Source organism: Rattus rattus, chromosome 8, assembly GCF_011064425.1.
Source record: "Rattus rattus isolate New Zealand chromosome 8, Rrattus_CSIRO_v1, whole genome shotgun sequence".
NCBI lineage: Eukaryota > Metazoa > Chordata > Mammalia > Rodentia > Muridae > Rattus > Rattus rattus.
This window is the reverse complement of record NC_046161.1, coordinates 9,563,339-9,581,196: the sequence shown is the minus strand read 5'-3', so window position 1 is coordinate 9,581,196 and position 17,858 is coordinate 9,563,339. Positions and strand designations below refer to the sequence as shown.

Sequence of the window (17,858 nt, the reverse complement as noted above, 5' to 3'; positions counted from 1 at the left end):
CTGACAATCTGAAAGCTCCTTAAGAAGAATGCTTACTTTTTGGTGGACTCTTTAGTGTCATGAAACGAAAACAAATCGCATAGTTTTGGAGCTGGAATGTTCTGTTTCAATCTCAGCCGTGCCCCCAACTTTCTCAGGTGATGAGACATACCTAGATATGAGACACATAGATACAACGTGGCCATTGTCGATAAGGTGATGAAAGTCTGCCCTGCCTTCAGCACCCACCACAGGAGGAGCCTGCTGTCTGTCACCTGCATCCCCATTCCCACTCCCTCCTCTTCAGATCCCTTCTGAGGCTGGAAGCTGGAGTTCAGAGGTCGGTTCTGAACTGTGCATGTCTCTCTCCTAATGTGTGTGGATAGTACTGATTGTTGTTTCTGTTGGTCTTGTTTTCCACCCAACCTTCCTGGTTCTTTGGGACCAGGCCACATAAAATATCAATTTTGTTATGGTTCCATTGGTAAAGCTAGTGAACATAGCAGTATCATACACTTCCATTTTTGGCAGAGGGAAAGGACATGGAACCTTACCAGCATAATTAGCAGGGGGGTGGGGGTTAGGGGGTGGGGGATGGGGGGTGGTGGTGGGATTTCTTTCTCTTTGCCACCTTGGTTCTGCTGAAGGCTGTGGAAATATGTATAGTCAGGTGTGTTTACTAAGCTCTGTGTTCACACAGCCTATGACCAGTGCCACATATCAGGACAGACAATTGATCATGGTGCCTCAGAAGTAATCCTCGGCATTTAGTAGATGTTACATATATAAAATTTTATTATTTTATTTTTATGCCTGAGTGTGCATGTGTGCTTGCATGTGTGTGCATGTTGATGTGTGTGCATGTTGATGTGTGTGCATGTTGATGTGTGTGTGTGTGTGTGGGGGTGCTCATGGATCTCTCTCTCTCTCTCTCTCTCTGTGTGTGTGCATGCACGTGTGTGTGTGTGTGTGTGTGTGTGTGTGTGCATGCATGTGTGTGTGTGTGGGGCCACACTATGACATCACATGTCATCATCAGGAACACTACTCACTTCTTTTCAGACAGGATCCCTCACTGGCCTGGAGCTTGGCAGTTAGGCTAGCTTGGCTGTTGCTGCTCCTCCATCAGTAGTGTGCATCACCACACCCAGCTTTTTACGTGGGTGCTGGAGACTGAGATTTCTCATTCTTTTACCACTGTCTCTGCCATCCTACCGTCTGCCTGGCCCTGCATATATAATCTCGAGCGTAAGACACAGGCTTTCTTAGTGAACAGATGACCGCTGGAAAGAGAGGAGTCTGCATTTTACTACTGTCTAAAGCTTCCTGCACCATACAGTTGTCTGGGGCCTGAGAGATGCCTTAGCATCTGAGGGTGGTAGTCACTATCCTTCAGAAGACCTGGGTTCAGTTCCCTCAAAAGTTGGCTCATCACGGCCTGTGACTCCATCTCCAGGACATCCTCTAGCTTTGGCGGGCACCAGCACCCACAGATACACGCCACACATACACATAACTTTAAAAAGAACGATTTGTGTAAATGTGCCCGTTACGGTTAACATTGGTTATCCTAACTGTAATCATGTTATTGGCGACTGACAGTACGACTTCACAGAAGAAAACCACTTGTGAATAGTTTTTAAACTATTTTTTTTACACATGGAATTACACACAATACAAAATGCTTGTATTACAAGTTGAAATCTTTACATTCGTGGGTTCAGGACAGCAATGCAGGTGACATCAGCATTTCACGCAGTGACTCCATTCATTGGGCTGAACACAAAGCCAAGAAGTAATTATTTACCTACATAACTTTCTAGTCTCTTAATTAGAGGGAGGAGGAGGAAGAGGATGATGATGAGGAGGAGGGGGGAGGAGGGGAGGAGAAGAAGGAGAAGAAGGAGACAGAGAAGAAGGAGGAGAAGAAGGAGAAGAAGGAGAGGGAGAAGGAGGAGGAGGAGAAGGGGAAGGAGAAGAAAAAGAAACAACTCTTACCTTCTCTGTTATATGTCAGAATGATAAACAATATCAGGAATTAAGTGGTCTGGCACGTCTGTAAATGGGAGTTGGTATCCCAGTATCTCTTATTTGTAGATCCTGAGGCCCTTACTGAGTTTGTCTATCAAATTGTCATTATCTCAGCTTTCAGGAAAATTACATCATCTTTGGTAATAGGCTGCCAACAAACAGAAAAACGACAGATCACACCACCCCTCCCCCAAAGAATCCTGTATTTTAATGAATAGCTGAATAAATAGACATTAATTATGAAATTCACATTAAGATAGAAAGCCGACCGTTTTGTTTCCTTTGCCTCTTCAGTTGGACACCTGGACAGCTGCTGTAGAATGTCCTATTTGTGTTAGGGTGGGACGAGCTGAGTTACAAAGCTGGAGACTGAGAAGTGCTGCAGATATGTACAGCAATCTGGAGGAGTCACGAGATCACGGCGTTTATATATATATACATTGTCCTTCCTCTCTTCTCTTCATGGGGAAACACTGTTTTGTATAATGGGGAGACACACAGTAGGACACATGCAGCAGGGACTGGTACAGTGTGCACAGTAGGATCACCAAATGAGATATGGGAACTGTGGGCTAACGGAAGGCTCTGAGCAGGAAAAGAAGGCGACTGGGGAGGGATGGGAACCTGGAATGCTTTCCGAGTGAGGTCTCAGGATACGCATTTACCTGACAAGCCTCTTGGTGGTTTTTTCAAAGTTTCCACTCAGTCACCTATGGTTTAAATGTGGAGCTAAAAATAAACCATCGTATTATACAAAACTCTGTATATTAGCATACAAAAGGTAACAATTTACTTTTTGTATAAAATATAACCTTTCGATAGTATATTTATTTCACATATGTATAAATATAATCCAAAGAATATGTTTTAAGTATTTCTACCAAAATATTCTTTACAAAAGTTTACAAAACAAGTAATTTATTAATATTTACAAACCAGCCCAGAAAAGATTCTGAGCCAGTGATATTGGTGCAGTGGGAAAGACAGAGCCCAAAGGCATCATAAAGACGGGAAGGGGATTTTGCAGAGCTTTAAAAAGAAAGTGTCCCCTTTCTGGACAGGTCTGTGAAGACTGGTTGCTTAGATGACTTGCTTAGTCACAGTTGGTATTTTAGTGTGTGGATGTCTAACTCAAAGGTTGAGAGTAGCCTTTGTTTCTCTGGATTTAGGAAGGTGGTAGTGGTCTTTAGAGCCCTCTCAAGCCTGGACACCTGCTCCACTCTGCAGTGTACATAGCTGTGGGCACTGAGGCTCAGTGACCCAGACACATGCACTTTTGCTATAATACTCAGCCCTGAGGGAGGAAACCTGGGTAAGAAGGCCCAGCCACCACATGGCAAGGACGTACTGCATTGTAAATAGAGTGAGTGAACAGAGACCACATTGGGCTCAGCTGCTCACCTAAGTCCACGTAGTGTGTCTAAGGAAGGCCTACATTGTCTGTCAGTTTCCTCTGAGCTCTGTGAAAGAGCTTTGTGCCCTCTCATGCCTCTCCCTGTTTCTTATCTCCAACCAGAACAGGATATTCTCTAATCTGACTCTAATTCACTCCTTCCTTCCTTCCTTCCTTCCTTCCTTCCTTCCTTCCTTCCTTCCTTCCTTAAAACCAGTCTCTGGCTACCAAAAAAATAGGACAAGACTCCATTTCACTCTGCTTGGGAACAAACCAGTGGCTAGCAACCACAGTGAGTGACATCGCTGGTTATCCTCAGCCATGTTTCTCTCCTACATGGGAAGGTTTAATGTTTTATTTTTTGAAGTGACATTCCATGGAGGCGGTTGTGCACTGATATTTCGGTGTGATCAGGACCAGTCTTGGTTATCTACAAAAATTAGGAGGGAAGCCCCAGTCAGGTTGTAAGCCCTGCATTCCTGTTTTATCGTGAGACACGGCACCCCACCAAAACACAAAACATGTGGGAAAAATTACAAAAATGAGGAGTGCATCTAGGAAAGAAATCAATTAATCTGCTGGATAGCTTCTAGGTTCTCTGGTGCTCTCTTTCGTAGGACACCTGTAGGTTACTCCAAACAACCATGGAACATTTCCATCTTTCCTGAAAGCTTTAGGACAAATAACCACAGAGAAGTCAAAGCGTATTTATCTACTAGGTGACAGCCGGTTGCCCGGTGCTTAGAACAAGCACCTCTCTACGACGTGGGATTGAAACAGGTCTCAAGTTCCATTGTACTTCCTTCACTGAGAAAAGGAACTCGGGAAGACCATTTTACACAATTAATTACACATCAGCATCACAGTTGTGTTTGGATAAACTGCATAACACAATCCCGAAGTTCACGCAGGGAGAAAAACGATCTCAATGTTTCACTCTCAGGCTCAGGATTTTTAAAATCAAGCATGTGAACCAAAATGTTCACCACTGTGGCTCCTGCCGACCTTCTGTTTTGATGTCTGTAGTCCAGTCGGACATCAGCAGTTCGGCGTTACAGTATCCTCGGTAAACCCTGCTTGGAGCCTCCAGGCCACCGTCCGCCCACCTTAGGAATTGCTCCCCAGGATCTCATCGAGGTTGATGTCTTTCATCCAGTCGTCGTTGCCGGGCTCCGTCTTCAATAAAGAATCGATGAAGTCAGCATCACTGTTTAGGGCAGGGCCCATGCTGTCGCTCTGTTGGCTGAGGAAGTCAAAAGCTAAATCGCTGCCATGGTCGGGTCCTTGAAAAGCCCTAGAACTTTGGTTGGATGAAGGAAATGTGTTGGGTGTCAGGGACGGAGGCTGGTTGGCGCCTGTCCTCGGCGGATTCAATCCTGTCCCTGGTGGGTTCATGTTAGACAGATTCTGGGTGGTCAGCTGACTGGGTCTGAGGTTCAAACCCCTGAGCGGACCCAAGGTTTGCCCATTTAATGTCTGGTTCATTTGGTTCACAGGTCTCATCTGCACTGCCGGCGTTAACTGGCTAGGGGGCGCCACTGCCCTCTGGGAGAATGGCTGGCTCCCTACTGGTTGCAGTGACTGGTTTGGGGTATAGGCAGGTGTACTCGTTGGGAAGCGGACTCCTGTGGGTTTGAGGGCTTCCTGTTGTTTCCCTGTCACCTCTTGGGAAGCCCAGTTTGTTGCTGTCGCGCTGGCTGTGATCATGACAGTTGATGACCTCTGGGCTGTCATGCCTGCCAACCCGTGAGCCAGATTTGGCCTTAACTGCTGTGGACTGCCAGCAGGTCCAGCCCCGAAGGCGGCCCCGTTGTTACCGGTACTTGCCCCCAAGGGAGGCGGCCGTGGCATCAGAGGGTTGTTCTGATTCGTTATCAGTTGAGTTGTATTTCTCTGTTGGGTCAGCTGGTTCATTGCTGAAGTGACACTGTAGGTGCCAGGCTGGTTACAAGGCAGGTTTCCATACATCCCTATGTTCTGAACTGTGGATAGCAATGGCATTCTCATGCCATGAGATGTAGACATGAGGCTGGCGTTCGGAGTTAAAATGGTGTGCGTTGAGACTGGGTTTGCCAACGCCTGGTTAGAGTTTAAACTCACGGAAGAGGGGCCGCCTAAGACAGAGAAGAGAATCAGTCATTCCTGACAGAACAGCATCGCTTATCGAAGCCTGAACAACTCACCACCTCCAGAACTACTTTCATATGCAAGATAATACAGACAAAAACATAACAAACATACTGCAAAAAAAGAACAGAAGAGATTTGGGAGAAAGCATTGCCCTGAGCCACTCCTGGTTAAAAGTCAACACATTACAGAAAGCATAGCGAAATAGAATGGTTCTGTTTTACAGTTTTTATTTGTGTTCTGAAGTCACTGAGGTAATAATCAATCTTTTGTTTTGAATTATTTTTATTATGTTCCAAGTTCGAAGATTACAACTTTGGTTAGCTAGCTGTCATGAAATCCGGGTTACTCTTCACCCCAGGGTCGCGATGAGGAAGTGAAGGATAAATCCTCTTCATGGCTACCACACTAATATTCCTAACCCGTGACCTAGACAATCAAGATTAATTCTTTATCTGCATCGCCCTCCTTCAGGAAGCTGCTGTAAGTGGCTTTCCTGTATCCAAAGGGCGAGCAAAGTCTCAGGAATCTGGACTTTGATGTAATCTGATCTGGTGATTATTTCCATATGGGAAGCCTGCTGGAGGATGCGCAGTTCCTAGGGCACTGCTGTGGAACACACCACCAGCCACCTTTGCTCATCCGTTTCCTGCTCCCATGATGGCCGCTAAGCCCCTGAGCCTTATATTTTCCTCAGGTTTCAGACTCAGCCTGAAGCTCTGTTGGGAAGCTTTTCCTAATGTGTCTTGGTTTTTACGGCTGCCATTTTTCTGTTTGACCCTTCCACTGAGCACTCAGGTAATCCAGCAAGCCTTGAAAGGGTTACCAGTTAAACTGATGCCTGTCAACAACTAATTGGGGGCGGGGTGGGGGTGCAATAACCGAATCCCAAGTTGATGAACAGGATGGCTCCATTCAACAAACAGTGACTAATCCATGCAATGAGATATCCCTGGCTCAGTTAGGTTTGAAGTAACCCTGGGCAATCAGATTGCGAGCAAAAATGGAGGGGAGAAAAGTACCTTTAGATGACAAACTCTGCAAGGGAAGACCTTTTCTCTTGTTTGTTTTACAGCTGTATTCCAAGTATAATGGTCGACAGAATTGTTGTTCAATTGAATTTTGAATGATTTAATAAAAGAGATTAATGAAGGACAAGGCCCAGAGAAAGATAATCCTGTGATGAAGATATTGAAACAGAAACACACACATGCACACACATGCACACACACACATGTATGAAATAAGAGTGAAGAGCATGCCCACAAGTGACCCCTGCTGGTTGAAGATGATGCGTTATGAGGTATAACCCAAAAGACAGGGCCAAGGCAACACAGTAGCTTTGCAAAATGCATCCCTAAGCAGACCACATGTTCTTCCAGTGCAGGGAGAGTCTCTCCTACCTCCTCCCCCAAGATCCTTTATGATGCACTACACATCGGTATATGATGAGGCAAAATCAGAGTGAGGGGCTATGGATTTAAGCAATGCCATCTTTGCAGATGAAGATTTTTGTGGCAAGGGAATTTGTTGTGTGCAAGTAATGTGGGGAAAAATAAGAAGTTTTAAAGCTAGAGTGCTACTCAATGGGAGAATGCTTTCCAAAGACCCCTCCCAACCAAAACCATATTCCGCTGTCTCGTTAGAATGATACACCCTAAAAAGACATGTAGAGAAGGCAGGGGTTTTTTTTGTTTGTTTTGTTTTGCATTTTTCATTTGATTACTTTTGTGTGCATTTGTGTATGTGTGTTGGGCATGGGAGTGCCGTTACACACATGAAAGTCAGAAAAGTGTGTGTGGGAGGTGGTTCTCTCTTTCCAGCGTGGTCTGTGAGGTAGACCGTAAGTCATCAGGCTTGGCAGCAAGCTCCTTTACTCACTGAGCCATCTCGCCGGCCTGGAAAAGAGCATTTTAAAAGAACCAAAGCAGAGAGAATTTCCATAAAGCTTACAAAACAGCAGTTAAGATTTAGATGCCGCTAATGTGCAGTGGATGTAAGTAATGACAGATTCTCTTTGTTCTTTACCCTGATATGATAGCCGGGGAAGAATTGTTTCCAGACAAACATTAAAATTTAAAGCAACACGAAGGGGGTTGCCTTGCTCTGCTGTTGCCTGTTTTGTTCTCAAAGGCACAGGAAGGGAAATATTCACTTGGGGTCAGCAATGATATGCAAAAGACCGCTCTCAGGAGAAGCATAGACTTTCCTTGGAAGGGGCCACTGGGTGGGTGTCCTTGTCCTGTGCCTGTCTTCCCCTCAGACAGAGCCCTGATATTTACAGCAATGTGGTCATGTGACAAAGCACGTACTATTGCGTTTTCTTGCTGATGGAAGCCCCGTAGGAACACCTCTGGCCAGGGATAAAAGTGGGCAGAGGCCCCAGCAGACTGCTTCGCGAGGGGGCGTGGCTCCTCCAGGCGTTTGCTAACCTGTTCTTCCTTCCTCTCCCTGCCTGGAAACAGATATGGAGGCTACTGCTGTGGTGGCTAAGGTGCAGGCCTCAGGATGGGAGCCACACGCTAAGGAGGCAGAAAGAAAACAGAAGCCTGTGCTCTGACGACACTGTGAAGACCCTAGGCTCCCATCCTGGGGATACAGAAGAGAGATTTCACTGCAGGTCCTTACCGCCCATTTCCTTCTGAGAAACGGTGTGATTAAAAACGTTGGTTCTGTGACTTAAACAGAATTCACCTTTGGTCAAGGAAGGCTTCATAAAACATGATCTGCTTTTTAATAATTCCTCGTTGGCAGGGTGTATTGTCTTTGGACAAGAATACTTGGGGAGATGGGCTCAAAGGCAGGGCGAGGAAAGACTTTATGAAAGTTGCCAGCCGATGTTCTAAAAGGGAGATGTTTCTACTTGACCATCAAAGAACACGGCGGTTAGAAAATATTCAAATTTTTAAGGTTCTCACAAGAGAACATGTAAGCACAGAGCAAGGACAAGCAAGAACTCGAGAAAAGACTAAGTGTGTGTGTGTGTGTTTGTGTGTGTGTTTAGGATGATGGAATAAAGAATCTCATACTATAACCTGGGCTATCATGGAACTTACTATGTAGCCCAGGCTGAACTGGAACTCACAGTGCTCCTCCTGCCTCAAGAGTGCTGTGAATACAGGTCTAAGCCATAACACTGGCTTTTAAATGTTTGGATCTGAAAGCTAAGTGGGAGCTAGAGAAAGGTTTAGGGTAGATAAATCCTCTACGACGGGGAAAGGAAATGGCGGAAGTAGAATCGTCTTCCTTTTTCAGTCATGATTTGTATTTATTTCAAAGAACTCTTACCAGAATACTGAGCAGCTGGCTGCAGGCTGCCCGCATTTCTTCTTTGGTCTTTGTAGTCTGGGGGCGGTCTTGTCAGATGTCGGTTCATCTGATCCTGAGGGGAAAGTTTCTCCTTGAAAACACAAATGAAAACCTATTGAATTGAGCGAACACTTTTTCCGCTTAAAAAAAAATCTGCATGATGTTCAAAAAGGTAGAAGTATAAGAATAATTTTGTCTAAGCATGGCGGTGTATACCTGAGCTCCCAGTGCTCTGGAAGTAGCGGCAGGAAGACCACAAGCTCGAAGCAAGCCTAGGCTGTACGGTGAGGACTCGGTCGGAGGAACAGAGCGATTTCGCTGTGTGGGTTTCAGGTTATGCTTTATGTGGTGGTGTAAATTCAGAGACAGGACTTTCAGTTTGCATCACTTCCGGTGTGGAAGTTTCTGCTACTTTATACACTTCCGCACCTGCCTTGTGCCCACTGAGCATGCTCCCTTCCATTTTCTAAAGTTCACTCCTAACTGAATGCCTGTGGGTTTGTGTTTTGTTGTAGCCTGTCTGATGAGCTTTCTTGTCTACTGACTATGGGAAACAACTGGCCAGCCAGATAAACAGAGAACATCTGGGCTGTCAGTAACTTGATCTGGCCGTTCTGCCAACTCGCTGTGGAAGAGGTATCCGGAGACTTGCTAACCGTTCAGATTAGCACCGGCACCACAGGCACAGGACTTCTCTACCTGCTCTTAGCCAATGTTTCAAGGTAACGTGGTGGCTGTTATCATTTAAAAGAGGACATGCAAGTTTCATTAGGTTAAGTAACTGGCCCAGGGTCACACAGAAATAACAACGGATACAAATTCCAGAGTCAGGAACTCAGAATCTTTCATGCCACTGAATACAAAGACCTTCTCAGTGTCCTCTTTGAAAAGTACAGAAAGTTCCAGAACCAGCTTCCTTTAGATTTTTTTTCCTAGTAAGTGAATTTGGGCAGTTGTCTCTTGAGGGCTGAGAACGACTCTATCACAAGACTTGGGCGTGGGTGACCTAGGTAAGTGGATTATTTTCCTAGATTGATGAGAGAGGCAGCTATTGCCCATTTGCAGGAGAGGATAACATTTAGTATTTGTATTTGGGGGTCACATATTTACCTTGTTTGTTCTGAGAAAATATTACCAAGCAGCCTATTTGGTCTTAGTTTATCATGACATCACACTAACCTTGTGTGAGGTTGGCGATGAGACTCTATTATATAGAAAACGAGAAAGTTGAGCCGTGCGCTTGCTATCAGCTCTGGACAGGGGTGCCTGCTTCTTTTCTCTCTTGGTGCGCATTTGGGAACTTTCTAGAATTGCTTTAGTGCAATTCTGTTTGCACTCTAAAGCAATATCCATTTCTGAAGATAAGAATAATTGGCATAGGTAGAGACAGAAAACTGTAATTATAGGAAAGTCAATAAATACAGAGAAAAACTGTAACGGATGAGGCCATTAGCCAGAGCCAATGCTGCGTTAGTGCCACCCAAACTCATAGCTCTGAAATTCCTAGTGGGATGTGTGTGTGCTGAGCGGGCAGGGAAGGGCCTTAAAATAACAACAAACCAAATTCATTTCTTGTTTCTAAGAAAAAAATAAACTTGAAAGACTCATAGAGTGTTTTTGAACACCAAGTAGTTCATATAAAACACAATTTCGATGAGCTAAGTGTAAATGAATCAGAAACACATGGATTGCATTTTGTTTTAAAACAGGGCTTTACAAATTAAGGGAAAAAGTGGTCAGCGGGGAGTGGTTTTGTCTAAACCCTAACTGTTTAAGGAAGGACCTGGGGTCCTCCACCAACCCAGTGTGGCTATGAGCAAGCAACCTTGCTGTAAACATGTGTGTAAAGTGACAGTTTCAACTTTTAGGCCAAGAATGGGATTTTATGAAATCTCTTTTCCAAGAAGCATTTGTGCATGCACGTGTGTGTGTGTGTGTGTGTGTGTGTGTGTGTGTGTGTGTGTGTGTGAGAGAGAGAGAGAGAGAGAGAGAGAGAGTGAGTCTGTGTGTGAGGAAAATTAGTTCCTTGATTCCAAATCACGCACTAGATTTCAAATCCAGATTGACTTAATGTATCTTAAGCAACTGGCATTTTCTTTCTCCAACTGATCAGTCAATTTGTTCAAAGCCTTAGCATATAGATCTCTGGAAACCTGAGTTTCTTAAAACTCTGTTTTAAGGTACATAGATGCAGCACAGATGTGCAGATACAACGTATTCTTGCTGTGCTACAAGGTCAGAGCGGATTGGACAACAACACCGAACAGAAGAAGCTACAGCAAGGCTCCAGTCTAAACGCACACCTATTGTGGAAATCACCTCTGTGTCAAATGAACTTTTCATCACAGCCCGCCCAGTCTCTCTTGCTTCAGTGGTATCTGTCTCACCCTTAGTCATAAAAGTGTAATATTTGGGAGGTTCTAGAATCTCTTGTATAAGGATGGATCCTTTTGTTCTGTAGAACCTCAGCATGACGCCTGGCACACAGTAGGTTTACAATGTGTGTTCGTAATGATGATGGCGGGAGTGAGTGCATCCGGTCTCACTTTTTTTTGTTTTTGTGCCTCACTGGTGGGAGAACAGTAGAGAGTAAGACTAAGGAAGTTTTATGAGAAAACGCCTCTATTTAGGTGCCTGACTGGCCTTGCCAAGGCCTTGAATGACTACAAAGCGTATGCTAATGTAAAGGGGCATCAAAGACTGCTTCTTCCTGGATATGCTAAAAAGCATAGGCACCCTCAATGGCATCCAGACAAAGAGACGTGGGCTGCTTTGTAAGGACCACAGAAAACGCAGCTCCGTTTTCATTCATCCTACCACTGCCCTTTGCACCTGTCCAGGGAGACTCAACAGGGTGCCAGTGGGAGTCTGGCCAGCACCATCACCAGCTCCTCAAGAATGTGTGTGTCACTTTTAATCAGGGTCTTGTAAGGGAAGCAGAAAACCCGGAAACTCCATCGTGTAAAACTGATCAAATTTGCAGTGTCAATGGGAATAATAAAATCTTGCCAGTACGTCAGTTGGAAACGATGCTTTCCTCCTCACCCTTGTTTCTAGACTATTCCGAGTATAAAGATAAAAGACAGGGAGGAGCAGGCTTGACCACAGATTTCAGACCTGGTAGCTTAAGGGCTCACTTCCATATGCCACTTAAAGACTCCTGTGCTTGCTACATTGTTACTAGTTTGACGAGTGACTAACCAGTACAAGAAACCAGGGCTGCCTCCTTTGGTCTGCCCTCTGCTTAAAACTGTGGCTTCCACCGTTTCTATCAGAATGCTGTAGCCTTACCAGGTCAAAGCCAAATTTTACCTCATTTTGGGAGATGATTTGCCATATTTTCAAACGAGCTGGACAGTCTCTCCTACCAGCCCCTGTCTTTGGTTGGATACAAATCTGAACACAGTGTTACTTTTTTTAAAAAGCGGCTGCTTTTTAGACAGTGTGACTTAGCAAGCTCCTTCCCCTGGCCTCCATGTCCTGCCCTTCTCCATCCCTGAACACACTCTATGCCTTGACAGTACCGGTGTCTTGAGTGTGCTACATCTTTGGATTGGGATGACATCCGCATCTCCACGCCGCCTACTCTTCCTCCAACTTCCTCTGCGCCTTCTGATCCTTGGAGGTAACTTCTGCTCTGCAGACATTTCTAGCAATTCCCACAGCACAGCATTTAAGCATACACTTTACAATAGCCTATTTATGTGATTTTTTTTTCTTGTGATTTTCCTGCAGGAGGGTCCGTTAGGACAACGAGAGGGGAAGGGGTTCTTTCGTTTGCAGCTTGTATCTTCATGGTCTTTCAGGATTCATAGTGTTTGTAACACCTGACATTTCTGGCTGTTTCTAAAAAGTTCCTTGAATATAAAATGATTTAGTTCGTCTTCCACATCTTGCACTGTTGGGCTCGAACCCAGGACCTCAGGCGTACTAGGCAGATAGCCTCTCACTGAGCTGCACCGCCTGACCTCGCTCTCCCTTTTTCTGTAGGTCTATTGACCCTGAACTGTTTGGCTTTGTCCCTTTGATTTCATTGGATGGGACAGGCTGACGGGAGAGGGTGCTGCAGTCTTAGGAAGCAGAGTTTGGGTTGATGTGTGTGCTGATGTCTAAGGATACAGAGGAATGGGCACATAAATATGGGACCAAGGCTCTGGTGGTGTTTGGGAAAAACAACCCTGTGGTTCTTAGGGGTCAGGCAAATATAGTGAAATGGAAATTCATTTAAAATGTTCTTTTTTAAAAACAGCCCCCATTCTGAGATGCTTTGCTTTTTGGGAAACCAAATCTTGGTGGTGAAACTCCATGCTGGCCTTTAAAACTTTCCTTTAAAACCCATTTACCTCTAAAAATCAGTTTGGAGTTGGGGTGATTAAAGTGCAGGTCACTATTTCCACCCTTGAGACTGGGAACAACCGAGCTTTCCTTTGCTCCCTTCAAATGCCCTGCTGGCCACAGACATTCCTGAACTGGGCAGGGCTAGTCATCGAGGGCTGTGTACTCCATATGCGTAGCAGCTGGTAAATCAGGCTTTCTCCTGCTCCCCTGCAGTTTAAATCCATACAGTTTAATGCCTGCTGGATTCACCCCACCCTCCCTGCTATCACGTAAGTAAACGAGTTGAACACGGCAAGAAACAGAAGGACAGGGGACATGTTTTCCCTCCAGGGCCAACAAGTGTCCACAGTAGAAGTTCAGAGAAAGCTTTACCGCGTCAGCCAGCATCTGCTGCTGGAGGAGAAGTTGCTGCTTCTGCTCCATGGTTGGCCTCTGCAGGGTCTGTTTCTTCCCCATCATCTGCTGATTCAACAGGGACTGCTGGGAGTTCATGTAACCACTTCCAGTGTTTGGATTTGAGCAGGAGTTGGGACTTGGACTGGGGCCTGTGCTCTGGCCTACCACAGAGTGTTGATCCTGTGGAAGAGAGAGGAGGAGGGAAGCTACTGTGAATTAAATAAGACACGAGGAGTGCAAAGATGATAAGCTTAGATTCCACATATTTTCATCCCCTCGGAAATCGAGTTTGATTAGAAGGTTGGACATCTGGAGAATTGCTTTTGAACAGGCAGCAGAGCAGGAAGGAGAATGGTGGGCATCGGACTCCTAGTAGTCTCCTCAGTCCAGAGGTGTTCATGGGACCTTAAAGAAAATATTCAGTCACAACCTCAACTTCTCTGAAGCAAAGGCATTAGAGAGTGGCAGCCATTTCTTTTCTCTCACAAGTCAGTGTGCATTTGTTATTTCTGACCCTACAACGAAAATGGACTTTCCAACCATGTGTTTAAAGTTGGATAGACGTTCTGGACAGAAGGCAGGAGGCATTTGTCCTCTACTTAGAGACTCATTAATCCCACAGCAGTTTATGCTAAGGGGACACCCCATGTACTGACAGTGATGAAGAAAATATCGTCATGTATCAAATAATACTGTATATTGGGGAATTACCACTTTGATCTGAGGAATCCACCAGTTTTCAGGCATTGATACATTCATTATAAGAACCCTGCAGGGACAAGAGCTAAGCCCTCTGAGGTGTCATTATGTCCTACTAGAAGGACACCGAGAAGACTGGAAAACACAGTCTCCATGCAGAATTCATATCTAACCAATGGTTGGAAAATGCTCATATCACAGAGGTTAGGAATTGTAATGTCAGCCTGGGTATAGTGAAATATTCTTGTCATTCCAACTCTCAGAAGGTGGAGGCAGGAGGACTATGGGTTCAAGGTCATCCTCTGATATATAACAAGTTCAAGGCCAACCTGGGATAGAGGAGGCAAAGTCTCAAAGTACAACACACAACAAATGAAAGATAGTAAAATCAAAATTTAGGCTATGTAATGGAAGTACATCAAGAATCTTCACCCACGAAAGATAGTGATCCGGGAGACAGGCTGCTTCACACACGCACCAGGTCACTCTCATGATGCCTTTGGGAAACATGAAGTACCCAGAAGCAAAGCAGTTCAACTCTTACTCTCCAGGGTGATGGCAAAGGGCTTACGGCAGATTAAGACAGGAACTCACGATGCCTGAGTAGTTGGGGTGGTCCACCATTCTTGGGACTTGCCTTCCCATTTATTCCATTAAAAACTGTGTTATCTACTAAGCCTTTTTATTTTTTAAGTAGAGAGCTGCCAGTCTGATATCCAGTGCAGTCAGAAACTGTATCTTAATAGCATATCAAACAGCAACTTTTGATCCGCCAAGGGATCTAGAATAATTGTGAGGACAGCCACACACCAAGACTGCTTTACACCGTTCATCCAATCCTCCCACAAAAACGATCACGGACTAGTATTCTTATTTCAGCTTTGCAGATGAGGTATCTGAGCTGAAGGAGACCTTGGAGCTGGAGGTGTGAACGTGGAGGAGGCTTTGGAGCCAGGCCAGCCTGACTGAAAGATGCCCCTCCCTGTCGCGGTACGGTGCTGCTCTAAGCTGAGGCGGTAAACACGGAAGATGGGATTTTGTATGAGCCATCTACCAGTACAGCCATCTTCTCGTGACATTCTCTCTACTTTAAATCCCCAGAAGTCATCTGCCCCCATGTGTCTTAAAAGCCACTAGGAATGTGGACTTGAGGACAAGGGCTTGCGAGTCCCTGGCAGAGTGGAACAGAGAAACATCCATAGAGTTGATTGTCTTGGAAGGAAAGCAGGGTAGGAAATACAGGGGGCGGGGGGGGGAGGGGAGGACTGATAAAGGAGACAGAAGCAGAGTCTGCTTAGGTGGGAGGAAGGAGGCAGGGTGGGAGGGGTGGGAGGACCATTGGAAGGGAAGGAATCAAGCAGAGAACACACTGGAAGCAGTACTTGTGCCTGTGCTCCATTTCAACCTCAACAGTCTTTTCCAAGATACAACCTGAAGCTTTGTGCAAGGCTTTGAGATAAAAAAATATATTTCATGTTTAAAGGAAATGATGGGCAGACAGGTAGACAAAACTCCAAAGGACTTGTTTTATCTCCTCGCATGACAGTAGTGGACGGAAGCAGGAGCTCTGGGGTGTGGTGTGCCCACGCCATGCCCTGGTTCTAGCATTTATTAGGTGGGAGTCCAGAAGAAGTGAGTTCGCTTTCCTCATCTGTAAAATGGGAACAGGAAAAATGCATGCAGTACTGAGGCACCACATCACCGACGACCCTGACCATCAAATGGCTGCTCCAACAAATGGCTTTAACAACGGCCACTCATCGCTGCTAGTGCCATTTCAGTCGTGCATTTTTATTTTTATCTTTCCCCTTTGGAAGCAGGTAAGTTAGCCGTGCAGGCCACTGCAAGCTGTTCTATGAAAACTTGACCAGACGCACAGAGTCCCTTTGGAACTGGGAGGGGACACACAGATCTACACCCTCAGCCAACACACGAGTCTACAAGCTACACGGGTAGGTGTCCATCCCCCAAGGCATGGTCCCTCACGCACGAACACATCCACAGTACCAGTCGGACTCAGAGTTACTAATAACCCAGAAAAGAGAGAACGCGAGGTTGGGAAGGACTGGGAGGCGCGAGGGGAAGTTGGAAGGAAGCAAAGGCTCTCTAGGAGCAAACTACATTGCAGTAATACATGAAACTTCTAACGAAGAAATAAAATATAACTTAAAAAATAGCTACACGAAAAGAGATGGACAGCGTGTTTAGTGTTGGCAGAACTGGTGAGCTTCAGAATGATTTCCAGAGAAATCTGGAACGACGCCCATCTCTGAGATTTAGAAAGGATGCGCATGCCAAGAAAACGCAGCTCTTTTTCTCTCTAATCAAGCAGATGGACTGTTCTAAACTTAGTTTCATTCCTAGACAATACCAAAAATATTCTAGGACCTTTTTCCCTAAAGTCTCAAGTGTTGTCCAAATTTGAAAGCCGTGCTGGAGTGGAGGGACATGTCCTGGTGTGGAAGAGAGAGAGGGAAATGCATTCTCTTGGAAGTTTGTTGGTTTTTACCTCTGAACTCGCAGCCCACAGACCTTACCATGGTGCTCTTACACACTCCTTCAGTTCGTGATTGAAGTCACTTTTAGCTGCTGTCATATTTTTTGCCCTTATGTTAGCTGTGAAACACAAGACACCTCCTTCACAGACATGCCTTCATTGCCAAGATGTTGTGCAAACTGCAGTACATAAAATATTTTGAAAGAAAAATATGCTCCAGTGCATTGGCTCTGGTTTCCACAGCCAGCCTCATTGCTACCCCCAGACTCAGCCATCGAGAGCTCAACACTGCAGACATCGACTGTTTCTTCCCCACCCAGGACAACTTTCCTCCTGGAAAATCGAACCGTGGTAAGGTTGGCTCATCCTTACCTTCCATGATACTGTGTGTGTGTGTGCGTGTATGTGTGTGTGCTTGCGTGACTGTGAATGACTCATGTCATTCCCACGGTGTGAGTGCTGAAGGCATGGAAAAGCCAAGGTTCTAGAGTAGCTGGAGTCAAAGATTGATTTGGTAACAAGTTTCAAACACACACCCGATTAAAATAGTTGAAGTACCTTTCGTTTATGTTTTTTCTTTCTGTTTTAAGTTCTAATGCTGTAATGTTTGATGCTAATCCACCCTGTCTTCATTTACATTTAGTATGTAGTCAAGTTTTCCTACCTGAGGTATGTATGTATGTTGAGATTATAGGTGTGCATTCCCTCATCCAACTTTAGAATACACACACACACACAGAGACACACACACATACACACACATACACACATACACACACATACACACATACATATACATACATATACATACACATATGCATATGCACATACACACAGACACGCACACACACATAAACACATACACACATACACACAGACACACACACACAGACACAAACTCATACACATATACACACACAGATACATAGACACACACACATGTACACACACTCATACACACAGACACATAAACACAGACACACACATACACACGTACATGCACACACATATCCACACATATACACACATGCACACACATCCATGTACACATATACATCCACACACACATGCACACATATCCACACACAT

The 17,858-nt window shown here is 45.1% G+C and overlaps 1 protein-coding gene across 1 annotated transcript in view; it reads right to left on the bottom strand.

Moving 5' to 3' along the window:
- Positions 1-1,614: 1,614 nt before the first annotated feature.
- Maml2 (mastermind like transcriptional coactivator 2) overlaps positions 1,615-17,858 on the bottom strand; it is a 318,634-nt gene continuing 302,390 nt past the window's right edge. Inside the window, 3 exon segments of the mRNA XM_032910711.1 lie at positions 1,615-5,517; positions 8,819-8,930; positions 13,550-13,753. Of these exon segments, the coding sequence (XP_032766602.1) occupies positions 4,511-5,517; positions 8,819-8,930; positions 13,550-13,753 (1,323 nt within the window). The 3' untranslated portion in view covers positions 1,615-4,510.